The 24,210-nt window shown below is 50.5% G+C and overlaps 7 protein-coding genes across 9 annotated transcripts; 2 read left to right on the top strand and 5 right to left on the bottom strand.

Moving 5' to 3' along the window:
- Positions 1-21: 21 nt before the first annotated feature.
- Positions 22-4,078, bottom strand: LOC119134215 (solute carrier organic anion transporter family member 2B1-like). Its single transcript, XM_037270749.1, is given in 17 exon segments — positions 22-844; positions 982-1,102; positions 1,172-1,236; positions 1,304-1,471; positions 1,564-1,676; positions 1,781-1,997; positions 2,071-2,122; positions 2,125-2,187; positions 2,190-2,222; positions 2,286-2,358; positions 2,433-2,563; positions 2,668-2,766; positions 2,838-2,892; positions 2,895-3,064; positions 3,147-3,321; positions 3,396-3,533; positions 3,772-4,078. Coding segments are annotated over 17 exon segments (1,896 nt in total). The 5' UTR covers positions 3,817-4,078; the 3' UTR covers positions 22-666.
- A 373-nt stretch (positions 4,079-4,451) lies between these two features.
- On the bottom strand, positions 4,452-7,453 carry LOC119134189 (neuronal acetylcholine receptor subunit alpha-10-like). The gene is made up of 8 exons (XM_037270719.1): positions 7,370-7,453; positions 7,165-7,265; positions 6,723-6,926; positions 6,085-6,230; positions 5,858-6,012; positions 5,474-5,720; positions 5,116-5,401; positions 4,452-5,044 (listed from the first exon to the last, which is right to left on the bottom strand). The coding sequence occupies exons 3-8, from the start codon at positions 6,784-6,786 to the stop codon at positions 4,509-4,511; spliced, it is 1,434 nt and encodes a 477-aa protein (XP_037126614.1). The 5' UTR covers positions 6,787-6,926; positions 7,165-7,265; positions 7,370-7,453; the 3' UTR covers positions 4,452-4,508.
- A 65-nt stretch (positions 7,454-7,518) lies between these two features.
- rbmx2 (RNA binding motif protein X-linked 2) lies at positions 7,519-9,238 on the bottom strand. The gene is made up of 6 exons (XM_037270732.1): positions 9,108-9,238; positions 8,634-8,749; positions 8,514-8,565; positions 8,313-8,442; positions 8,045-8,228; positions 7,519-7,969 (listed from the first exon to the last, which is right to left on the bottom strand). Exons 1-6 carry the CDS (start codon positions 9,110-9,112, stop codon positions 7,629-7,631), a joined length of 828 nt encoding a protein of 275 aa, XP_037126627.1. The 5' UTR covers positions 9,113-9,238; the 3' UTR covers positions 7,519-7,628.
- A 149-nt stretch (positions 9,239-9,387) lies between these two features.
- On the top strand, positions 9,388-12,654 carry ap4m1 (adaptor related protein complex 4 subunit mu 1). Of its 2 annotated transcripts, XM_037270724.1 has the most exons (16): positions 9,388-9,541; positions 9,616-9,705; positions 10,087-10,172; positions 10,239-10,348; positions 10,418-10,514; positions 10,577-10,687; positions 10,769-10,831; positions 10,898-10,960; positions 11,031-11,097; positions 11,194-11,247; positions 11,324-11,430; positions 11,493-11,584; positions 11,864-11,908; positions 11,975-12,025; positions 12,105-12,222; positions 12,339-12,533. In XM_037270724.1, the coding sequence occupies exons 2-16, from the start codon at positions 9,648-9,650 to the stop codon at positions 12,531-12,533; spliced, it is 1,317 nt and encodes a 438-aa protein (XP_037126619.1). In that variant the 5' UTR covers positions 9,388-9,541; positions 9,616-9,647. The 2 variants fall into 2 exon arrangements, with proteins under 2 accessions (XP_037126619.1, XP_037126618.1); XM_037270723.1 differs by having other exon boundaries at positions 11,864-12,025; positions 12,339-12,654.
- Positions 12,655-13,260: 606 nt separating this feature from the next.
- Positions 13,261-18,605, top strand: LOC119134193 (arrestin red cell). 2 transcript variants are annotated; one of them, XM_037270726.1, is made up of 16 exons: positions 13,261-13,565; positions 14,963-14,993; positions 15,164-15,224; positions 15,304-15,348; positions 15,419-15,516; positions 15,585-15,683; positions 15,997-16,056; positions 16,244-16,311; positions 16,409-16,544; positions 16,608-16,692; positions 16,926-16,998; positions 17,094-17,231; positions 17,304-17,387; positions 17,470-17,546; positions 17,618-17,672; positions 17,742-18,605. In XM_037270726.1, the coding sequence occupies exons 1-16, from the start codon at positions 13,543-13,545 to the stop codon at positions 17,827-17,829; spliced, it is 1,221 nt and encodes a 406-aa protein (XP_037126621.1). In that variant the 5' UTR covers positions 13,261-13,542; the 3' UTR covers positions 17,830-18,605. The 2 variants fall into 2 exon arrangements, with proteins under 2 accessions (XP_037126621.1, XP_037126620.1); XM_037270725.1 differs by having other exon boundaries at positions 13,263-13,565; positions 17,739-18,605.
- taf9 (TAF9 RNA polymerase II, TATA box binding protein (TBP)-associated factor) lies at positions 18,379-20,941 on the bottom strand. Its single transcript, XM_037270737.1, has 6 exons — positions 20,855-20,941; positions 20,034-20,115; positions 19,830-19,966; positions 19,557-19,764; positions 19,256-19,372; positions 18,379-19,194 (listed from the first exon to the last, which is right to left on the bottom strand). The coding sequence occupies exons 1-6, from the start codon at positions 20,888-20,890 to the stop codon at positions 19,043-19,045; spliced, it is 732 nt and encodes a 243-aa protein (XP_037126632.1). The 5' UTR covers positions 20,891-20,941; the 3' UTR covers positions 18,379-19,042.
- Positions 20,942-21,200: 259 nt separating this feature from the next.
- Positions 21,201-24,006, bottom strand: trim47 (tripartite motif containing 47). Its single transcript, XM_037270720.1, has 8 exons — positions 23,733-24,006; positions 23,275-23,483; positions 23,156-23,201; positions 22,961-23,056; positions 22,672-22,896; positions 22,570-22,592; positions 22,358-22,476; positions 21,201-22,283 (listed from the first exon to the last, which is right to left on the bottom strand). Exons 1-8 carry the CDS (start codon positions 23,907-23,909, stop codon positions 21,754-21,756), a joined length of 1,425 nt encoding a protein of 474 aa, XP_037126615.1. The 5' UTR covers positions 23,910-24,006; the 3' UTR covers positions 21,201-21,753.
- Between the last annotated feature and the right edge of the window lie 204 nt (positions 24,007-24,210).

Below are 24,210 nucleotides of genomic sequence, written 5' to 3'. Positions count from 1 at the left end.
TAAATAAATAAACACCCTTGATTTTTTTTTTACTCATCAACTTTGACCTCTAGCGCTACCCGTAGGACAAGATACAAAATATTTGAGTGGAAACAACACTTATAAATGGTGAAGTCTCCACATGTGGATCAGATCATCTACACACATTTTCCACTGCTCTCCTCCCGTCGATGAGGAGTGTGTGTGCGTGTCTGCGTGTGTGTGTGTGTGTGTGTGCGCGCACACATACCATGTGGTTTTTGATTTATTGTCACATCCTTGGGTTGGGCCAGTGTTGGAAAATATATTTAAGAAAACACTTCCTCTCTTTTATCTGATTCAACAACTCAGGAACAACACAAAAAGAAAGAAAGAATAAAGGAAAAACTAAAAGAAAGTAATTTTGAGGGTTGAAATCATGGACACACTAACAATGTAGGTAGATAAAAAAAAAAAAAGCACCGAAGCACACAAATCCACTAACAGCCACAAATACGCACACGCACTCACACAAATACTTGCCGGACTTTTAAGTACATGGCGGCTGCTTGCAGAAGGGCCGCCTGACACAAAATGGCAGCGTGGGAGCTGCCTAGCTTGAAGCGTGCCGGGAAATAGCCCGGTTTACCGAATGTCTCTGGTGGACGTCTGTGGAACTGCGTGTGGAACGTGTCTTTTGGACCTTCCTCAGGCGTGTCCCGGCTTGACTTGCTGTTCCTTATCATGCTCGTTCACCAGCTCATAGATCTTCCGATCGGATTCCTCGGGGCTCGCGAGATCCGCCCTCTTCCTGTGCAGGACCAGCGCCGTAAAGAAGAAGCACAGAAGGCCTCCGCACATGAACACCCCCTGGACACCCAAAAACCTGCACATACAAGTCAAATAGTATTTTAAACGGCAAATGAAGTCAAATAGACCTTTGGTGACCTTTTGACCTCCAACTTTTCAAAGTTCAGCAAGAACGGCAAAATTCACCAACATGTCTTTTGAAAAGAGACTGGCCTGTGTCTGAAGCGGTCCAAGTCGTAGTAGATACAGGAAGTCTGCTTCCCGCACTTCCTGTCCCACAGGACGCACGTGGAGTCGATGATGGAGCCGTACAGGACCGGGCAGGGCATGAAGGCTGCGCAGGCCATAACAACATTGAGGTGTGAGGACGTGCCTGGTCATGTGACCACCTCATCCAACTCACCCAGGACCCTGAAGAGCATGTACTGGATGCCCACTGCCAAAGACTTGTCACGCGCTGATACTGTCCTATTCACGCACGTAGCGTTAGCAGCCATCTCAGCGGACATTTTGTTGGCTTCTGGAATCTTCTTACCTCAGGATGATGACGAAGGACGGCGTCTGGGACAAGGACGCCATGAAACAGGTGGCGGCCATCAGGCCCACGAAAGGCAACAGGAGATGGCCGCACCCGCTGCCGCACGTCCCGGGCGTGGCCCTGCCGCTGGCCCCGCCCACGGCAGCGACACCACTCCGTGAAGTTCTGCGTGGAAAAAACGATTGGGCATTTTTTCACCGCCGACGCCCCCTCAGGCCGCAAGAGTGCAATGTTCCTTACCATGACTTTGTTGGTGCTGTCCTGTTTCCATGGCGACGCAGCCAGCAAGCACGGAGACGTGAAACTCAACACCGTCGGACCCGCACACGGGATGGAACGATTCCGGGACACACTGACATGTCGAGCTGCAAACCCGATGTTGCGGTACTTTCTGACAAGCGCACACAGACACACACTTTGATTCCGTTTTGGTTCTGTACCTGGTTGTCTCATTGATTCTGATGTCGGTTTATGTTTGCCGTGTTGTTACCGAGGCGGAAAGACCCCATCGACCTTCTGCGTTGGGCAGCCCATGAGGATCAGAGGGAAGCCACAGCAAAGGCTGAGCAAGATGGCGGCAGCGCAGAGCTTGCTGGCGGTGCCGACACCGAGAGTCCAGCGCCGCATTATGACTCCGCCTAACATGGTTCCCAACACGGCCAGAGGGATGCTCACGCCACCTTGGAAGAAGATAACGGTCGGTGGAAGGAAACATGTTGGTGTATGCGTGAACACACACACATACACACACACACCATCATCACTTGGAGAAGTCTGCCGGCTGGCTGAATTGCTTTTCGATGAACTTGGCCATGAGGTGGCGAGGCCGGCAACATGGCGGCCCAGGTTGACCTGCGCCAGGACCACCAGAAGGTAGACAGACTCCGCAAGGTCCGACACAACATGCTGGGAAAGCCTTAAGGAAACACATGACGTTCAGACCAGACAAGACAGCTGCAGACAGGAAGCAGACGCTGACTTTTGAGGAAGTGTAGAAGGCCGAGTTCCTGGAAAATATCCGGCTGCCGTTTTTCTTCTGCCTCCGACTCATCCTGCGCGAACACAATAAAGGTCACGTGAGCACACAAAGGTGATGAAGGTGCCACGCCAGCAGCGTCCACCTAACCTCGGGACGCATGTTCCTAGGGAAGAAGAAGTACGGCAGGGCGACCACAAAAAGAAGACAAGATGCCACCAGGAAGCCGAGCCACCAGGCGCCCACCCAGCGCAGGTCGCTGCGATCCAACTCCACATCGACTATAGCGTAGGACACAAAGAAGCATAAAACTACAGATAAAGCATCTCGGATGACGTATAAATGCATCAAAGTAGGCCGAGGTGTGATAAAAAAAAATGCATACCTGCAGACATCTTGTCGAAGTCGACGTAGAAGCGCAGCAGGAAGGCTCCGCCCAGAAAGCCGAAGGCGGGGCCGACGGCGGTGACGGCCAACAGGATGCCTGACACAAACAACGCCGTCCTGAATATCCAACGCAATCACGCTGAGGTGGCGGGCGGGCGGGCGGCAAACCGAGGTAGAGAGGCGAATTCTTCTTGCTAGCGTGGTCATCGATGTAGGAGATTGCCAAAAGGCCTGCAGTGGTGCCGAGGCCACGCCCAGCAGTAGCTGAGCAAATAGCAATAGAGCGTAGATGCTCTCGTGGGCGGAACCTTCCTGCTCCACGCAGCTCCGGTTGGACGATGGCGTGGCGGCGAGGAGGCTCTCCACGTGACACAGGTCGGAACTGTTCCGAGTAACTGCAAGTTAACACAAGTACCTGTACTCGAGTACTTTTGCCACAATGTCCGGAACGCTAACGCCGCACGGGTCAGGACTCACGGCCATCACGGTAGGTCTGGCCGGCGCCGGCGCGGTACGGCTCGCCAAGGAAGTGCGGCAACGCCATGAGCAGCGAGGCCAAACACGCCAAGAGGGCGCCCAAGCCAATCATGCGAGGACGGTGAACGCGACTCCCCAGGAAGCTGACGAAGACGATCAGCAGCGTGTTGCCCACCTGGAAGACGCACAAGGGTCCTCATTGGCACTTTCTGGACTGTAACCTTCGCTCGGCAAAATAGTTACGCCGACCTCGTTGAAGGCGGCCAGCAGCCCCGACTTCTGACTGGAGAGACCGTAGCGCCGCTCGATGGTGGAGATGGAGCTCTTCATGTAGCCCGACACCAGGAGCTGCGAGAGCTGCAGCGCGCTGTGACACGCCACGAAAACCTGCGCGCCAAAACACTCACTTGAAATGTGGAATCTCGAGTGGAAAGAGAAAGTAAAACGTTTTGATCCATAGACCTCGACACCAGTTTTGATTACGTCAACCATCACAGCAGGGAAAAGAAATCTCATGCATGAAAGCCAACAGGAAGTCAGCCATTTTAGAAGATTGGACTCAAAATCTGCAGAAGCATCTTTCATGACAGGATGAAATTATTCCAAGTGTTGCTTTCAGTGATACCTTGACGCTGCTGAAGACACTCCTGCTCCTCACTTTTGCTTCCATGACGGAGAGGACGGAACCAGGCTGAGGCGTACAAAGGGGGTGTGACGTCAAACCGTGTCCACATGTCACGTGGACTTCCCTTGAAGAAGCAGCTGATCACAGGTGGAATATATCATGCACGCTTTTCCTCCACCTTCTACGCGAGCGAGATTCCGTTTCTGCAGTTAAAGGGAGCGTTCAACTCCGCACGCAGCAGTTGCACAGAAGTTTATCACGAGACCGCACGGACGGTCCAGAAAAGACGAGAAAAAATGACACTCACTGTAGTGGGGGTGGTGAGGATGACTATGATGAAGACAGCTTGTTCCCGTCAAGCCGGAGAGGAAATCGAGGAGGAGCCTAATGGAATTTGAACCTTGATGCCAGAGAAGGCAGGAGAGACAAGGGGTGGACGAGTAAGCACATGTGAAATGTTGCAAAGTTAAGATAACAGCAAGCCGAATTACGACATCACGATCACTCGTCGGCCACCAGCAGGAGGCGCGAGCGCTCCTTTTTTCTTTAATGGTGGACCAATTCAAGCAACATACGCGATACGGTGAAGGTCACATGACCACAGACATGAACATCTGCCACCATGGAGGGCACATGACCACGCAAGACATGGACGTGTGAAAAGAAAAAACAATCAGGAATTTGGGGGACATGTTTAATTTGTCACGTGACTAATTGGCAGTGGTCAGAAGTGCGCATCAGACGGCTTTGCCCAGGATGAGGACGCTCATGATGAAGACCATGATAAAGAAGAGCCACATGAAGAATCGATCCATGACCTTGGCTAGCTTCCTCCATTCCCCAACGCGCACCTGCGCGATGCGTTGGTCCTGGTAGGCGCTGGCGATGTACTCCACGTTGCGGCGCAGTCCTCGCTGATGTCGGCACGCGCCGCACGCCTCCTTCCCGCTCTCCGCCACGCCTCCCGACCGCTCGCCATCGCCGCTGTCTGCGCTCTCCTCCAGGACGACGAAGGTGTCATCCTTCTGCACGCTCCTGTCGCACCCGCGCGCCTCCCCGTTGCACTTGCTGCCGTCGGATTCCTCCCGCGGGTTCTCGTCCGCCTCCCCCGCCTCGTGCACGAAACACACGCGGGCCAAGTATTTGAGGATGAAGCGTTCGGCCCAAGCCGGCACGGGACGTCCTTCGGGGCCGCAGTGGTGGATGTTCATGATGAAAATGGTGAGCGCCGTCGACGCCGTCACCATCAGCATGGTGGCGATGTAGTACTTTCCTGCCACATTAAACACGGCGAGATGGCGTGAGCCCTTGCAGCGGGCGGCAAAGCGTTTCGGGCGGACTCACCGATGAGCGGGACGCTCTCGGACGGCGGCATGCTTTCGGCCACCAGCAGCTGGAAGACGGTGAGCGCCAGCAGGACGGTGACCCCCAGCGAGACCTTCTCTCCGGAGTCGGCCGGCAGATAGAAGCCCAGCGGGGCCAGGAAGGAGATCATCATGCAAGGAAGGAGCAGGTTGAAGATGTAGAAGGAGGACCTCCGCTTCAGGTGCAAGGTAAAGGTGATGTCCGGGTACGGATCCGAGCAGCACCCGTATAGGATCACGTTTTTCTTGGCGGGCATGCCCAGGATCTGCCGGGAAGAAGTGGAGCTGCTGCCTTACATTTAAAAGGCTTTTTTTTAGTTTCACAGAACCAGGCTTACCTCCCACTCCACGTTGGCGATGAAATCCGCCAGGTCGGCGCTGTCTAAGGCATTGAACAAGTCCATCTGGTTGCCGTTGTGAGTCCAGGAGCCGAACGTGAGATGACACTGCTGCACGTCGAAGGGGAAGAAGGCCACATCTACCGAACATGAGCTCTTGGTGATGGCCGGCTGGTCCCACATCACCTGACCGTCGTGCCTCAGAACCACGTTGGTCTCCATGGAGCTGGAGAACTCGTCATCGGCGCTGCGGTAGAAAAGAACGCCTCGACGAGTCAGTGCATTTTGCAGCCTAAAAAGTGCTGGAGCAGAGGCTCTTCTTCTGCAATCTTCTTCATCAAGCGCAGCCTCCCTTGGCTCTCTGCAACAACTCATCCAACCGACCTGTTGTACAGGACGATATCGGGCCGCCACACGTAGCTGCTCGGGATGCGGATGGTGTCCAGCCCGTCGTAGTCGTCCTTCTTCCAGGCCAGGAAGGCGTCCATCCACACCTGCCGTACCCACAGGTAGGTCGTCAGGATCTGGTTCCTCTCATCCTGGAGAACCATACGCATTTAGACATCAGCCTGAACAGAGTGGGTATTGTCGTACGAGCGTGCCGCGGTCACCATGTCGATGATCTGCGACAGCGTGACCTGCAGCGTCACGTTGATGACGTGCTCCGTGTCTGCCACCGGCCGCAAGGCGTTGGTGTAGTTGGCTAATAAGTCGCGCAGCAGTTTGTGAGCGTAGCGGCCGTGCGCCGACTGGCACGCTGCGCACACACAGGAAGTGAGGTCACGACGCACTGACATGTCACAACATAAGAGTAAGACATCAGGATGAGTTCCAAAATTGTCGGGTGGTTTGTTGATTGTGCTGGCGTTGTTGCACATACAAGGCAGCGTGATCATTTCAAGGACCTTCAGATAAAATATGACAAGTGAGTCCCGGTCGTTAGAGCTTCATGTACAAACATGGACATGAGGTGGATCGCGCGTGTGCGTCACCCTTCATCCCCCACAACAAGAAAAGCCAAAATCATCCACGAGACATCCACTTCTTGGTTCAACTATAAGCAACAAAATGTGGCCCGAAATGGATCCTTGAGGGACCCCCTTTCCCGCATGCGAAATATTTAAATCTTCTCAAATGACATCTACAGATAATCGAGGAAAAATCTCCTAAATTCCAGAAGGGTTGGCGTTAAGAAAAAAAGAAAAACACGAAGGAAAAGAAAGTTGCGCAAAATAAAAGTTTGTCTTACCAGGGAGAAAAAGGAGAAGAAACACGAGGTAGAAGCCGCACTTCTTGGCCATCTTCCTCGTCATCCTTATTTTCTTCCTCCTGGTTGACGAGACGAAGATGAGTACTGCTGCGAGAGCGAACGAGTCGCTGATGAACGAGGAGGTCGCATTCCTCCTCTTCCTCCCCCCCCCTCATCAAGGGGTCGTCCTCCTTCAAATTAATCCTACATCGTAAATTTTGCAAAACAGATTAAAGGATTAGCGTTAAATGGATTGATACGCTGGGGACGCACACACACACAACGCATTTTACCTTTCAACTGCTTATTTGACTCTTTTTTTGGGCAAAAAAAAAAAGCCTTTTACTTTTCAACTGCTTACTCTCTTTTTTATTTGAATGATCAGTGATTCTCATCATATGCTTCAAGTTCCTCAAATCTAACATCACGTAACGTGACTCACGTTGGCCTTCATCTCTTGCTGGACTGTTTGCTTGGATGAGGGAGCAAAGTAACTCATCTTTGGCGACCTCTGGTGGAGAAGTCTTCTTACATCTTGAAAATCTCAATGTTGAAACATTTGATTGTCTTGTTTTCAGGGTCCAAATTTTACATTGTTGGAAAAAAAAAAGTGTGTGGAGCTTGTGTAGCCCAGATGCGACGCTCACCTCGTTCCTCCAGGATAACCTCGAAGGTGAGTGGGAGTTAATTGAGCAGGAAGATGCTCGGGTGGGCGGGGCCTAAAAGAAACTGCACGCATGTCATAGATGATATGATGCCGGATGCTTTTAAAGGGGTCGCCAAACAAGACAAATCGTGCTTGGTCATCACAAGTTTAATCATTTAAACATCAAATAAACAAAGAGACAATTTATAAGCCCAAACAGTCGGTACAATGAACGAGAAGATTCCGGAAATCCACCACGGTCACCTTCTGTACCTCTCGTCGTCTCGCCGTCTTCTCTCCTCATCTCGTCGTCTCCTCTCGTCGTCTCCTCGCCTTCTCTCTTCGTCATCTCCTCGTCTCCTTTTTTCCTCGTTTCCTTTTCTTCTCTCGTCGTCTCCTCGCCTCTTCTCTCCATTCCCCCTGTCCTCCTTGACTGGCGCCCTCCTGTGGTTGTACTTGTCATAGACGCTGTCCTCCTTCTCCTCTTTCACTCGAATGGCAGCAACAGGAGGAGGAGAAGCAGAGGATGATGATGATGATGATGACGATTCTCGGCTAGCTTTCTTCTTTTTCTTTTTCTCCTTCCTCTTCTCTTTCTTATCTGCACGTAGAGGAAATAGCAGTCGTGACGCTCATGTCGCGAAAGACACACGCCTACATAAAGACATGAGCTCACCTTTCTTGCTCTTCTTGGTTGGGATGACGACTTCCTCAGGTGACGGGGAGGAGGGCGGTTCGTGGTTGATGGAGGGAGCGCATCCTTGCTCCCTGAGTTGCCGCGTCACGTCATCAATGTCTTCGTGGTCTTTGGGCGGGCGATAGTCCCGGACGTGGTCCACACGGATGGTGCGACCTTTGATCTGACAAAGTGGGCTCGGTCACTCCTCGATTCAACCCATTTAGTTGACAGCGGTCCCTTCCACTTACAAATTTAATTTGCTCACCTTGATGCCGTTTAAGTTGTCCACCGCCAAGATGGTGCTCCTCTGGTCCTCGTAGCACAGGAAGCAGAAGCCTTTGGATTTGCCCGTCTTCTTGTCTCGCACCAGATTGATGTTGACGATCTCACCATATCTGATGGGAGAAAACCGTCAGAGCACATGCCGGCGCGGGATCTAAAAAATACAGGATTGCATACGACGTACTGCGAGAAGACGCAGATGACGTCGCCTTCGCTCAGTTCGTACGGGAAACCTCCTGCAGGGAACAAGACGACAGTGAGATGCTGCTGACGTTCATTGACTTTATCATTTTGCTCTTCTTACCTATAAATACCCAGGCGCTGTCCTTGTACTCGCTGTGCCAAGAAGCCTTCTCATTGATCCCCAGGTTAGCTTCCCGCTCATTGAGCTCATTGATCAGCTTTATTTTGGTCAGTGGACTAAAAAGAGACAAACATTAATCCTCTAGGTTCTGTCATGGCCCATTTTGTCGACCATGCTTGCGTCCTAGTATTATTATTGGTAGTACAAGTAGTATTTTACCATTTCAGCTGGGCTTGTAGACAATCAAATTGAATAACATGTGAGCGATGCTCAAAAGTGACTCACAAACTCGTTATTTGTTGATTTATCTCGCTAGCTCGTCTTTCTGCTACCACTGGCTAGCCGGTTAATCGACTACCAATAAAACGCGACAGGAAAACAGTCAAACACGAACTACGCACACAAAGCTATTTACTTATAATAAACACGTATGGTAGATCTGATCGAATACAAAACGAATGGTAAAAAACTCACTTCATTGTAAGAGAAGTTGGGGGTTCTCGGCATCGCAGACAGAGATGACTTCCGGGTTAAAGTTCGCTTCTCCTGCCACCTGCTGTTTGGAGGTCTGTACTATTAATACCATTCTGTTTTTTCAATTCTATGCACGTAAAGGTGTACATTTAAATGTTAATTTAAAAACAAAACAAAAAATGTAGAGCTAATTTTAAGATGGGTTTACGTTTGAACTAATTGTACAAAATAAAAGCAGGGGTCCGCCTGCACGCTAGATGGTGCTGTGGGGTGTGTCGACTTCTTCTAAACGATATGTCAACAACACCGTTCGTTTTGGTCGCATATTTTATTTAATGTTCCTAAGTGACTGTTGACGCCTCGTTCAAAACACGATAAGCGTAAAATGATTACCTTGATTTGCATTCATTTTGTGTGTGTCAAGCCCGCAGTCGGTAAGTGAAGCAGGCGTAAATGGACGTAATTATCACTAGTGTTGTGATGTTAATCTTTGTTTGGGTGTGTTTAGTTTTGTGGAGGTGAGTGTGTTTCGGCTGCAGAATGATCTCGCAGGTCTTCATCTTGTCATCCAAAGGCGACCGCCTCGTCTATAAAGATTGTATCCTTCAAGCCAGTGGACATATTAATTTTTTTGGGGGGGTCATTTTGTTGAACAACTTTCATGGCATCTATTGCTTTGCACTTTTGTCCACAACTGACCTAGTGTCAGCCTCTTCATCACCTTGGAGCTAGGTCGGTACTATCTCTGTTAACTGAAAGAAAAGAAACAAACTGTGATTAGAAAAACTTTGAGTTCATTAGGGGTTCCTTTCTGACTATTTATTTTTGATCTGAACTCCACATTGGAGTTTTCTGGCTCTCAGCGAACATGAACATTTTCCAAACGCCTTCCATCTGCTCTGCAACCGAGCTCGTCGCTGAATAAACTGTCGGTTTCTCCCTGCCCACTTGTCGCCTTGACTCCGCCCCCACCCCTCAGTCCGAGGAGAGATCGGGAGTGATGCCGTCGGCCTTTTTTATGACAAAGTGACAGCATTGACTGGAGACCAACCTCCTGTTGTCATGGTAACCTGTCTTTGCACATGTTCACGACATTGGTGGGGACTATGCAATCTTGTCTAATGTCCACAGACGCACAGAAACATCCACTTCGTGCACGTGTGGCAGGGAGGACTGTACCTGGTCGCCACCACCACCGCAGCAGACTCCTCTCCCTTCGCCGTCATCGATTTCCTCAACAGGTGCAGTGCATGGCCATGGCAACCGGCAGCATGCGCGCAGAGGGAATGAAGGTGTGCGTCCGTTGGCAGGTTGGCTGCTCTCATCAAAGATTACTGTGGCGCTCTGTCGGAGAAGACGGTGCAGATGAACTTCGCGCTCATCTACGAACTTCTGGATGAAATGCTGGTGAGTCATATACATAAAGTAAATGCAGTTTATTCATCTGCCGATATTCCACGTGCATGCAGGATTACGGCTATGTGCAGTCCACATCCTGTGACGTCCTGAAGAACTTCATCCAGACGGAGGCGCAGTCGTCACGACCCTTCAGCTTGTTGGACCTCGCCAATGTGGGGCTGGTGCGTGGTCGCTCATGCGTGCATCAACACCCCCCCCCCCCTCCTTGCCTCCATGTTCTCGTCATTCTTGTCCCACCGCAGTTTGGAGCCGACACGCAGCAGAGCAAAGTGGCACCCAGTTCTGCTGCCACCAGGCCTTTGCAGGTACTGCCTTCAAAACAGGTTTAGAAAATGCAAGATTTGATTAGATCCCTACTTCTGCACATCTAGGGAGGGAAAAGCGAGATCTTTGTGGATATCGTAGAAAGGATGTCTGTCATAATGAGCTCCAATGTGAGTGGAGAGCGCCACGGAGTCAGGGCCGACCGAGCGTGCGCGTACTGAGCATGTGTGCTGTGTGTAGGGCATGTCGATGAAGGCGGAGGTGGAGGGCGAGGTCAAGGTCAAGTGTTTCCTACCTGGCTGCTCGGGTGAGTGGGGCGACAGATTACGAGAGAATGGCAAAAACCTCGGTGATCGCCAAGTCCCTTGGGGGGGTTCACTAATGTCACATTGCTCTGGAGCAGAGATTCGCATCGGCCTCAACGAGGACCTCAGCGTGGGCAGCTCGCATCTTGCAGGTCAGCTCGCCCGCCGCCCTTTGACACATTTGCGCCGAGCAAAGAGGAAGTGCGTCAACGGCTTTTCCCCGACCAGGTTACGGCGGGGCGGTCCGCGTGGACGAGTGCGCCTTCCACCCGGCGGTCCGACTGGACGACTTTGAGGCCCACCGCATCCTACGACTCAGCCCCAGCCAGGGAGAGGTGAGGTCTGCCCACACTAGCGTGACACGTCTCACCGTGTTGACCTTTGACCCTCTGTGAAGCAAAGCGTCATGCAGTACCGACTGGCCGACCGTCTGCCCTTAGCCCCGCCCTTCCGACTCTTTCCCACCATTGAGAAAGACAACGCAGGAAGGTAAACAATTGACTAAAGCAACTCTCAAGTCATTTTGAGGTTAGCTTTAACTGTCACTCTAAAGATCTCAAGTGTTGCCTAAATCTTTTGTCAATACAAATTAAAAAAAAAAAAAAAACGACAATTACAAAAAAGGCTGTCAACGGCAAAAAGCAAAGCTCATCGACAGAAGTAACGGAAAAAGGCACATGTAGGATGCGGCCCTCCCGTGTCGAGGGACGACAGACAGGAAGTCAGCGGTTAGGCGCTGACGGCCACTTCCTGTTGTTTGCTTCGCAGGCTGCTGATGTTCTTCAAGCTACGCTGCAACTTGCCACCCAAAAGGTCAAACACAAATACACAAAAACACGTTGCTTGTTGTGATGACATCACTGGGTTGTGTGCGTGCAGCTCGGCGGTCAACGTGAGCGCCAGCGTCCGCGTACCCAAAGGCTGCATCAGGTAAGCAAATTTGTTCCAATTTGAATGAGTCCAAACATTTGAGGACACTTATTTGATTGACAAATGATGATTCTGTCAGTTTGTCGCAGGAGCTCAGCAGTCCCGATCAGAGCGCCGAGCTGCAGCCGCACAAACGAGCCGTCATCTGGAAGATTCCGCGCTTTCCCGGGGGGACGCAGCTGTCGGCCAGCTTCAAGGTTCGCAAAAGAGAGCTTCTGCGCGATCGAGTGTCACTTTTGTTTTTCCCAAAAAGATAAGATCTCTCTTTATTATGTGCATATTGCCACATTCAATATTATTGGTTTTCACTTAGCTGGACATTCCCGGCCTAAGCTCCGCCTCCACAATGGAGGTCGGTCCGGTGGGTATGACCTTCGAGCTGCCCAAAGTGACAGCCAGCGGCCTCCACGTGCGCTTCCTGCGGCTAGCGCCCGCGCAACATCGCGGACCCGCCCAGCGCTGGGTGCGCTACGTCACGCACTCTGACTCGTACGCCATCCGCATCTGAGGTGAAGGCAGCGGGCGGAACCCTTTCTGCGAAGACATCCCTTTTTTTTTTTTAATTCATCATATTGCATAGGATTTGTATGTTGACTTTTTAAAAGCTAATAAAAATACGCTACACCATGCAAGACTACATTACTCACTATACATACAATATAGTTTTTCTTTCTGCCTGTACTGCCATTCCAAGAACACTAAAATAGTGTATTGCAGTGCACACAGTTTTTGCTACACACAGTTCTCAACACGCCATTACAAATCTCTTACACACCTGACAAGCAATACACACAAATGCATTGTACACACAAGTACTCACAACGATACACACTCCTCATTGCACTAGTACACAACATAATACTGCAAAACTCAACACTACATTGCACACGAGCTGAAACGACACACCGTTCCGCAACACCAGACACACAATGCGATTTTATGTTTTGAGAAATCAGCAAAATAAGGGACGGAAGGAGTTTAACTTGTTTTCTTTCATATGAAATTTTAGTGGGGACTAGAAGGAAACAATTGCATTTCCATCGATTTCAATGGCGAAAATAATTGGAGTGTTTTGGGATATGACGAAACAAATTAGAGTCGCATCTCTATGCACCACTCTATTTGGTTCCCCTACTTGGCACACCAATGCTAAGGCACACGCACGCCAATTCGTGTTGATGTCGTGCGCGTGCGCTGCGTTTGACAACGATCATCTGCAACCGCGGCACGCACGAAAAACGTAGGGGAGGGCACGCGCGCGCGCAAACGACATCGGCAAGCGAGCGAAGCAAACAGCGCAGCAGCCCTCGCGGAAGTAGCAGCAAACTGAGGCGGCGCTAAATAAAATTAGCATACCCGCTTAGCGGTTCGCCGAGGCGGATGGAAGGTTGAACGCCGCCCGCTGGCATACTACTGACAAAAGAAAAGGGGCCAATATCCGTTAGAGCCAAACGACGTAAGCGACCGAGTCCGGGCTCGTCTCTTCCGGTCCTTCTTGACGTCCGCTGGCCGCGGAGATGGGCGACAAGGCGAGTACGAGGTGAGCTAGCGGGCTAGCCGCTACGGGCTAATTAGCATCACGCCATTGGCCCGAGTGAGTGTTCGTGATGCCGCGACGGTGATCTTCGTGTGTTCGTCGTCTTTGAATACCGAAGCGATCGTCGGTGGCGTTTTCTGTGCAGGGATCGGTAAGCTCGCTGTCGGGCGGCGCAGCAAGCGCAGCAGGGTGGGGTTAGCTAGCGGACTAGCTGCTAGCCTCAGCTGCGTCTCTGCTACACTCGGAAAACACATCCTGACTTTCCGTCGCGTGGGTTGCATTTCTGATTTAATGTGTTCGTTTTGCAGTGTGTAACAAGACTGCCTCGACGGCAAGTCACAACACAATCAAATCTAACTGTGGGGAAATGACGCAAAGGGTTCCGGCCAATCAATACGGTTTATTTTACAAACAATAATAATTCAATACAAAATATATATAAGCAATGAAAGTATGAGTAAGGATCAGTGGTGTGTGCAGGGCATGAATGCGAATGACTGCGTGGGTGCAAATCAAAGATAAGTGGAACAAAAAATGAAGACAAAAACCCAAAAGTGTTACCTGGTGGGGTCGAGCCAAGAGAATGAATGAGCACAGAGGGCAATTTAAGAGCACAGGTGCGACCACTCAGGTAGCCCCACCCCTACCTGCCATTGCAAGGTAGGGAAGGGCCACAACAGGTGTCATGAAACACAAATGGATGGTGCTTTTCGGAAGTGAAGCAAATTCCCAGGGGGGATGTTGAACATCTGTCATTTTGAGCAAGCTTGGTCAAATGAAGCAGAACAGAAATTAATTCATATAGCCTGAGCCGCCCCTTCCTTGCCTGCTTGTTTGTTTGTCTGTCCTGTTGGCGTACGTGTGGTGCATTTTCACACCGACCAAAACAAGACATACGATGGGGAGAAAGACGCTTGAAACGATATTAAGAGAAACACCCGGCGGCGTGTTTACTCTTAATATTTGTTTGGAAGTCTCGGTGGAATAAATTCACCTGCTCCACCCGCTGTGTCATCCATCATGTGTCGTGCACACCGTGCCCCAGATCATTTATTACGTTGAACTTATGAATCAAAGTATTTAAAAAAAGAAATGTTGGCTATAATGTTAAAAAAAAAGCTAAATCATGTGTTGTGACACTTCTGCTTTGACAAGCGGCTACTTCCTGTTTGGTTTGAGAAAGGAAATGATTGGTCGTTGTGACAACACGGATGCATTGGCTCCACCCCCTAACAAAAGTCCAAGAGCGACTTCCCGTTTCCAGAAAATCTTTCCTGTTAGCTAACAGCGCAAAGTCAGCAGAGCGACATCTCCTCACCTTAAGTTGCTACTTCCTGTTTCAGTCTGCCGCTTCCTGGCAAATGACCATTCACCCATTCTTCTTCCTCCTCTTCTTTTAGAGTCTTCAAGAAATCCAGTCCAAACTGTAAGGTGAGTCTACAAAAGCTGGCATTAGGCGAATGCTGCCATAAGCTCCTTCGAGGGTTCTCCAATGTGATTGTAAGCTTCTAGTCACTCTGTGGAAGGTGACTAGAAGGTACTGTAAAGCATTTTGGAGGTGACTCGAAGGTTCCGTAGTGTAACAATGCAATTGCACGCAGGTGACAGTCTACTTGGGCAAGCGGGACTTCGTGGACCACCTAGACCACGTGGATCCAGTCGGTGAGTCACGTGACCCGCGTCGCACTTGGGACCCTCGCTCGTCGCCGCTGTTGTGACCAATTTGTCTCCGTGTGGACAGACGGCGTCATCTTGGTGGATCCCGAGTACCTGAAGGACCGGAAAGGTAGGCATTTTCTAGTTCTTCCTCATATCTGCTGGCTCACACTTCCTGCTCTTGATCTTTTTTTTTTAAGTCTTCGTCACGCTGACTTGCGCCTTCCGTTATGGCCGCGAGGACTTGGACGTGTTGGGTCTGTCCTTCCGCAAGGATCTGTACATCTCCACCTTCCAGGTAGCCGCCAAGCGGCCGCGCTTGTCGGCCGGCGAGCCGCGCTCACGTGATGTCACTTCCTGTTTCAGGCCTTCCCGCCCGTCCCCGATGAGCGCAAAGCCAACAGTCGACTGCAGGAGCGGCTCCTCAAGAAGTTGGGCCAGCACGCCCACCCTTTCTACTTTACTGTGAGTACACACACACACACACACACATGGGGACTTCACTGGCTGGGTCTTCATGTGCATGCTCACGTGAGTGGTTGGCTTGGTGACATGGTGCGTCAATGACAAGCTGCAACATGTTGTGCGTGCGTGTGTGTGTGTGTGCATACAATACAAACTTTGTTTTCCTCACCCACCTTTATATGTAGTTACCGTGTGTGTATGAGAGGGTTTGTGTGCGTGTGTGAAGGTGTCATTGAAGTGTAAGTGAGAGAGTTTGTGAGTGTGTGTGAGAAGGCAACACTAAAATGTGTATATGTGTGTGTGTGTGTTGCAGATCCCTCAAAATCTTCCATGTTCCGTCACGCTGCAGCCTGGACCTGAAGACACCGGCAAGGTAAACTCGAGGTTGAAGGCAAATTGAGTGACATCCAAAGTGGGGCGGGGCATTGGAGGCGTCCCCTGTATGGATAAAAAATGAAAAATAGAATAAGTATTATTTCAGTTCAGCCGGCACAGGCACGTTTGCTTTCTTACCATCTTGATTGAACCGAAGTGGCTGTGACTTGTGTGCGCTCTCGCAGGCGTGCGGCGTGGACTTTGAGATCCGAGCATTCTGTGCCAAGAACATGGAGGAGAAGATCCAAAAGAGGTGAGCGGCCGGTGCTCAACTCACTGACTCTGTGACGCCGTTGTGAGCCTAGCAGGCCTCGCTCTCCCTCCTCCGACGCTCCCCTCTTCCTCGCCAGGAACTCTGTGCGTCTGGTGATCCGCAAGGTGCAGTACGCTCCGGAGAAGGCGGGACCTCAGCCCATGGTGGAGACCACTCGCAGCTTCTTGATGTCGGACAGGTCGCTGCACTTGGAGGCGTCGCTGGACAAGGAGGTACACCACACGCCCACGTGCGCGCGGCCGAGGCACGTCGAGTGACGACTTTGCGTGTGACAGCTGTACTACCACGGCGAGCCCATCAGCGTCAACGTCCACGTGACCAACAACTCCACCAAGACGGTCAAGAGGATCAAGATCTCAGGTCAGCCTCCAAAATCTGCATCTCGTCAAAGACCGGTGATACCTTTCCGCTCATATCTTCTTTTCGGGCTGCCACTATTTGTCTAATTGATTCGTATTTTTCCTCAATGCACCGCATACAGAAAAGCGTCTTATTGATCTAAAAACGAGACGGGATTTGAAATTGCACAAATATGAACTGATTTGTAGTGGGCTCTCCCTTGACCCCGCGTGTGTGTGTCCTTGTCCCCGCAGTGCGTCAGTACGCCGACATCTGTTTGTTCAGCACGGCGCAATACAAATGTCCCGTGGCGCAGCTGGAAGCCGAGTAAGTACACGTGTGCAAAAAAAAAAAAAAAAAAAAAACAGCACGGCAAATTGGAGCATGGGTTAGAGCGAACACGCGTGTGTTGCGTGTGTTAGCGACCAGGTGTCGTCGAGCTCCACCTTCTGCAAAGTGTACACGCTGACGCCGACCCTGGACAAGAACCGCGAGAAGCGAGGCCTGGCGCTGGACGGGAAGCTCAAACATGAAGACACCAACCTGGCCTCCTCCACCATGTAACGTGCACACCCGCTCACACGCACGTACGCGTCACTTGTCGCTGACACGTGTGTGTGCATGTATTTCAGCGTCAAGGATGTGACCAACAAGGAGGTTCTGGGCATTCTGGTATCCTACAGGGTCAAAGTCAAGCTGGTGGTCTCACGTGGCGGGTAGTGTATCTGTGTGTGTGACTGAAGGAGTCACTTAAGCGTGTGTGACGAGCGGTCCCAAATGTCCCTCCTGACTCCACAGCGACGTGTCGGTGGAACTGCCGTTCATCCTCATGCACCCGAAACCGGCCGACCCCCCCGTGTCGCGTCCGCAGTCAGGTGAGTGCGCGTGCGCCGCCCCTGCGCCAACTGAGCAAATGCGCTAACCTGCGCCCTAACCTGCATGTCAGCCGCGCCAGAGTCGGACCCGCCCATCGACACCAACCTGATCGAGTTCGACACCAAGTGAGTACCTGTCGAGATGTCGCCCGCGCGCGTGGCCGCCTAAGCCTAAGAGTCGACTGTCCTCAGCAGCGTCTCCCAGGACGACGACTTTGTTTTCGAGGACTTCGCCCGGCTGCGTCTCAAAGGCGTGGTGGACGACAAAGATGAGGACTGCTAGGAGCGAGCCGCCCACCTGCGCGCCTCCGCACATGTACAACGCACACACGCACGCATACACAGGTTAACATTCCCGGCGGACGGACGGACGGCACCAAATTTGGGCGTCGCCTCTGTGTTGTGCCGCGTCACCGCCATCTTCGCATTTTATTTGATTGAAGGATTTTCAAACGGGCTTCTCGCCAATCGGCTTGTTGCGATTCTTTGCATACGACAGTAAATCGAGGTTTTGGATCTTGGCATATTGCGCCCAAACTGATCTTGGACCAAAAATAGCAAGGTGCATTGAAAACGCGAGGCGCTTCGCAATCCTCATTTGCTGTTGTTTGCCCAAATTTTTATTTTTTTTTTTCCTTTAAAGATAAATGTTTGAACGGACTTTCCATTTTTGCCAATTCAAACCTCGGCTTGCTGCGCTACTCAAAGAAGCTTAACGCTATCCTCCGAAGGACGTAAACAAACAAAAAAAAAGGAAGCTACGTTGCTTTTGTTTTGAAATCCTTTTGAATGTTTAATGTTTTTTTTCCAATCATGCGGTAAGGATGGTATCTTGTACAGAATTGTTGATACCCGCAGGGGGGCGTCGCCTACCGTCCACCTCACTTTCAACATTCCCCCGCCCCAATCCTGAGCGTCCGGCGGCGTTCTCTGCCTCGGTTCCTGTCTCGGCCTTTTTCCCCATTCTAAGAGTCCCAAAATTTCTTGAGTGCCATTATCCCATTCAGCCAGTAAGAAGTGTTTCCTGTGGCATCAAGCTCATCATAGGGGGGGAAAAAACACTTCAGCTTTTTCTTTGTGTTGTTTGCTTTTGATCTTTTGGCTCTGTGCAGTGGTTGGCCACGCCCCCGAAGGGAAAGAGGCGGAGCATGTTCTTTGCAGTGCCGTGATTGGTCGTTGTGGTCGTTTTAGTCGTGCATGTGCGCTAACTTTTTTGCGACGCGTGTGATATGTCAACGTGTGCGCTAACTTTTTGCCACAAACAGGAAGTGACTTTAATGCTTGGTCATAATCATTCACGGTTTCTTTTTTTATTTGAAATTGTTTTTAGGATTAAAGGTGAAAAAAAAAAAACCTCATTGTGTCATTAATGAGTTAAAAAGGTTGTATTGGGGTGGCGGGTTACTGTGATGTCGTGAGCGAGAGTGTGAAAAATAGAGTCCTTCTGTGTGTGTCCTTGCATCCTACATGTGAGGCAACATGTGTTGCGCGTGTCGTCACACGGCGTCGTAGTCGTCCGGGTGTTTCCTTTTGAGTGACTCGCTGCCGGCGCTCTGAGCCCCCATGTTGGTGGTGATGAGGATGTTCTTGGAGCCCATCAGAGACGAGTTGATGAGCACGCTGGAGGTGGCGGGCGTGCCGTGCGACGCTGCGGGGAAAGGACGATCCGTGAGTTGTCCGGAACATAGCACCGATCGGTGCCGTCTTACCACTTTTAGTGCCGCCGCTCTGCGAGGGAGGCTGGATCTGCACGGCAAACCTTTGACCCGTCAGCGACACGGGCGTTCCGATCTTGGCCCCGCCCACCGGCTGAACTGACGCGTTTCCTACAAAGAGGCATCTGGTCAGTACTAGCCCCACCCATCCAAACACATGCCCAACCAGGAATATGCAAAATACAAAAGGTGTTTTACTCTGTTGAGTCATTTCACGTCCCAATTCAGTTAATCGCTCACAACACATTCCAAAAAAATAGGACGCTCCATCGTGGAGGCGTAGGCGAGGACTCACCTAGAGTGGGTGTGGCCGGTCGGCCGGAGACGGTGCTGAGGCGGGGTGCCGATATCCTGCCGGCCGACCCAACCTTCTTGGGGAGGAATTTGAGGCGATAGTTGGGGGCAGTCAGGCAGTAGCGGTCCGGTGGCAGGCGGGGGCCTGTGTACGGTTTGATGAGGGGCAGCGGTGTCTGGTTCTTCTGTCTGGCTACCTCCAGCAGGAACTAACGGACACGCAAAATGCCCTCAGCAATCATGCAGACATCTAAATACACAAACGATTTCTCACATCTCTGGGTGGCGGCGATGTAAACGACTGGTCCATGCGGCACTGAATGGCCAATTTAATGTCGTCAGCATCCACAGTGGACTTCTTGGCGTGCGTGGCGTAGATCTTCGCATCCTCAATAATGCTCGTCACGTATCCTAAGAAGAGCAGGAAGCGTGACCAAGGTGGGGCTAGCATCATCTTTCTGCAGTGGCGGCAACTTACTGTAAGTGAATTCCAACATCTGGTTGATGACGCGGGGCTCGTACTCTGTGACCCCCATGTCCTTCAGGATCTGCATCATTACCTGGAGGGGTAAAGATATTTGACACTTTGTTACAAACAGCAGCTGAAACCAAAAACAGTTTGACTCCTCCCTCCCAAAAAAATATGCAGTTGGATTTAGAAGTCAACTTAAAATATATATATATTGTACAGTACCAGCGACATACACTGTTCACCTCAAAAATAGTTTGTGCGCTTTACAACTGTTAATCATTTGATAACTTTTCTCCATCTTTTTTCATGCACCTAAACAAATCATTTTAGACGTCACCGTAAAGAAAAAATATATATTTTTGTTCGTTTTTATCACGTGTACTCTTTTGATTTTTTAAAATAATTTTACACATCACCTTTAAATAAATAAAAAATCGTATATAAAATACACCTTAAAATACGGCCTATTAATTTTCTACACTAAGTTTAGCGCGGTGAATACGTTTACTAGCACGTCAATGAGACCTTAAAACGTCGATATATACTTGTAGCGCGAAATCTGAATTAGTTAGACGAACATAACGTTACCTAGCCTCCTATTATTCAACCAAGTAGTGATAACAACTAGTACCGTTTGTACTTTAGCCTTTAAGTTAGCATTGGCTGTGCTGAGGAGACGCTATCTATTGTTATCAGCGGGCATGCTAACGCACGCAAGTTGCGGCCGAGCCATCCAGCGAGCTACGCCTCAGAAAGATTCAACAACTTCAATGGATTAAACACCGTCGTGTGAATGCAAATAAATGGTTGGTAAAAAACGGAATTACCTGAGCATCTTTGGGGATGCTTTTGGGTGCAGACATTTTGGAACTCTTCCGCTTCCGATTCTTCTTCTACGCTACGTTAATTTGGGCGGGCGCCTCCTGGCGGACCGGAAGTCCCTTTGTTTTATTTAACTTAATATAATATTGAACTAAATATATTTTAGTTGAATATTTTATATAATTTTGCTGTTAAATCAATACGCTCACGTTTTTTTTTTTTTTACGTTATCATAATATTGTTATAAGCATCGCTGTATTATTCCCTTAGTATTATTCCTCAAGTTTGCGTTTTGCCGATCCTGACCAATAAAGCTTGATTGTAATGGATGGATGGAAATATGGAGGAAAAACATGTTTTTCTTTCATTTCTTTAATCCTGTTGAGTCCGTAACGTTAACTTACAACAGAGATCATCACAGTATATGTTGCACGTTATATTGCACGGAGGCAACTGGAAAAAAGCACACTTCAAGTAAAATAGCATTTATACACACACACACACACACATTTGGACCTTTAAAAGTAACAAAAATGACTCATTGTGTGAGCACTCAATGTGGGAAAAATCGAATGTTAAAAAAAAAAAAACTAAGGGAAAAATAGCACATCATAAATTGACAAAACTCAATGTGGCTTTGGGGGAAAATCTAATGTGTAAGAAAAAAAAAAACTAAGGGGAAAAATGGCACATCATAAATTGACAAAAAAAGATACTGGCTTAGTGGTAATACTTTGTAAAAAACAAATCAAATGTGAAAATGAGTTTGTTTAAAAAGTCACAATGAAATGGGAAATGTTAAGTATTCAAAGATTTTCACATTAAAGCGTGCGACCCGTTAAGTCGGGTCCACATCAAAGTGGTCTTTGCCGTTTGAGATCGGGATGCCGGCGGCGGCCGTTGGTCAGTAGTAGTGGCAGATGCAGAGGCGGCTGCCCGGGTCGTTCTTGCCGGGGCTGAAGAAGGGATAGACGGGCTCTACGAAGCAGGTGTCGAACATGTAGAGGCGCTTCATGGTGACGGCGTCGTAGAAACTGAGGCGCCCGCGGTCGTAGTCCAGGTAGACGCCTACGCGCGGCGAGTTCCAGTAGTCGGCCACGGGGACACGGCCGTCCTCCCCGTTGGCGTAGAGCCGGTCCTGCAGGCACAGGCTCCAGTAGCCGGCCGAGGGCGTGAGGCTGACGAAGCCCTTGCGGTTGCTGCCCTCGGTGGTGACGCCCAGGTACCACACGCCCTTGTCGCGCACGTCCACTTCCCAGTAGTGCTGCCCGCCGGAGTACTGGGCCGTGGCCAGCACGCCGCAAAAGCGCGTGAAGCGCACCGGCAGGTCGGGCTCCTGCCCGCGATTGCGCAGCTCCTCCACCTTGGTGTCGAAGTCCGAGATCAGGAGGTTGGGGTGCGCCGTGTCCGGGTCCAGCGTCAGGTTCTGGGGCACTGGGCGTGCAGGACGGGCTTTCGTCACAAATGGAAACCGGTTTGGGGGGGGGGTGTCGAGTGCCGTGACTTACTGGTGTGCAGAACGTGCATCATCTTCTTCCACATGATGAGCTGGAAAGGTCCAGGGAAGTCGGGGAACTCGGCGGGACTGTCGGCAGGCTTCGCCTCGTCGTACGTTTGGTGCAACGCTCTGACGTACACCCGCACAATGACAATAAATCCAACATGGTGAGCATGTCAGAAAACGGGAGGATGGTGGAGAAGGTAGATGGGAAAAACTTACTTATTGAAGGTGTCCACCAGGCTCTGAAGGCAGACGGACACAAAAGCACTTGATGTTAAAAATGTAACGTGGCGCGCACGAGCGAATGCGAGCGGAGCTGACCTGGAAGCCGCCGTCGCCGTTGAGGAGCTGGTTGATGTCGGCGATGTGCTTCGTCGCGTCGGCCGCCTGAGCGCCGATGCTCTCCAGATTGTCGTCCACCGACGCCACGGCCGCCGCCTCCTCGGCGTCCAGGTTGTCCAGCAGCGTGTCACGCTCGTCCAGCAGGAACTGAACCAGAGCACCCACGTCCGCCTCCACCTTCTCCTTCAGGCGCTGCTTCTTCATCTGAAGGATGCACGCGGACACGTTTCAACGCCGACACACGGAGAAGACGCTCGGCGTGGCGTACCCTGATGTCGTTTTTGGTGCGCTCGTCGGTGGTCATGACTTTGACGCAGTCCGCCTTGTAAATGTTGAGATCCCTCAGACGCTTTCTCAACTCCCCCTAAAACAAAAAAAGTTGACTTCAACAAAAAAAAAAAAAAGGCATCACAAAATAACGGACTGTAGAGATTACATCACTCGAAAATAGAGGAAAATGTACCTTCAAATTATCCACAACCTCTGAGACTGGACAAATCTTGTGATACCTAAAATACAAAATGGTCATCAAGCTTCCCGTGACCAAGATTTCAGTCCCGCGTCTGTGGGGTAACATTTCACCTGTGCGCGCGTGACTCACAACACGCCATGCAGATGCGCTTGTTGTCCTCGTGGCAGAACAACCTGAGCTCCTCGCCGTGCAGCTCGCACTCGTCTTTCACCTTGGCAGGGCTCTGACTTGGGTTCGAACCCAAGCAATCCAAGCTGTCCATCTTGGCTACTAGGTTCTGTACCAGGTAGTTCTTAGTGAAAGTCCTCTTGGTGAACACCTGAAGGGAACATTTAGAAGAAGTGCAACAAATGTTTGATTATCTACTTGGGGAATTGTATGAATGAAGTTGCCCCCCCCCCCCTCCCAAAAAACAAAAACACGTAACAAAGGAAGGAATCTCTTTGATGATGCTAGCTTTAAAGAACGCCAGCTAGCACATGGTAGAGAGCACGGATACAAAATTCAAAGCTCGACGCAACGACCTAACAGCCGATTTACCACGCCAATTAAAAACCAAAGCATTTACCGTTCGACACTGCGGGCACTGGTAGCTGTAGTCGAAGCCATTTTGGTCCCAGTGCATGGAGATGCAGACACGGCAGAAATTGTGTCCGCACTTGAGAATGACCGGGTCTTTGAAAAAGTCCAGGCAAATGGCGCAGGTCAGCTCCTTCCTCACGTCGTCGCTGGACGACGCGGCCATGTTTTAGGTCCGTCGTTCGTACGCTCGCTCACTCGTTCGTACAGGACGACCAAGCAACAGCGCGGCGGAGCAGCAACGTACACAAACACAAGCAGCACCGGAACAGACTATTTTGCTTAAATTTTGCGTGGGGTGGGGGGGGCAGCTTCACGCAGGTTTCCGGTGCTGCACTTGCGTGAAGCTGGCCCCCCACCTCACGCAAAATTTAAGCAAAATAGTCTGTTTCGTTTGTGCTGGTTTGTGCAGCAAACATTTTCGTTTGTGCTGCTATGTTTTTTTAGTTATGAACGATTATTTTATA

This window comes from Syngnathus acus, chromosome 14 (assembly GCF_901709675.1).
Source record: "Syngnathus acus chromosome 14, fSynAcu1.2, whole genome shotgun sequence".
NCBI classification, from domain to species: domain Eukaryota; kingdom Metazoa; phylum Chordata; class Actinopteri; order Syngnathiformes; family Syngnathidae; genus Syngnathus; species Syngnathus acus.
This window is presented reverse-complemented; position numbering and strand designations above follow the sequence as displayed.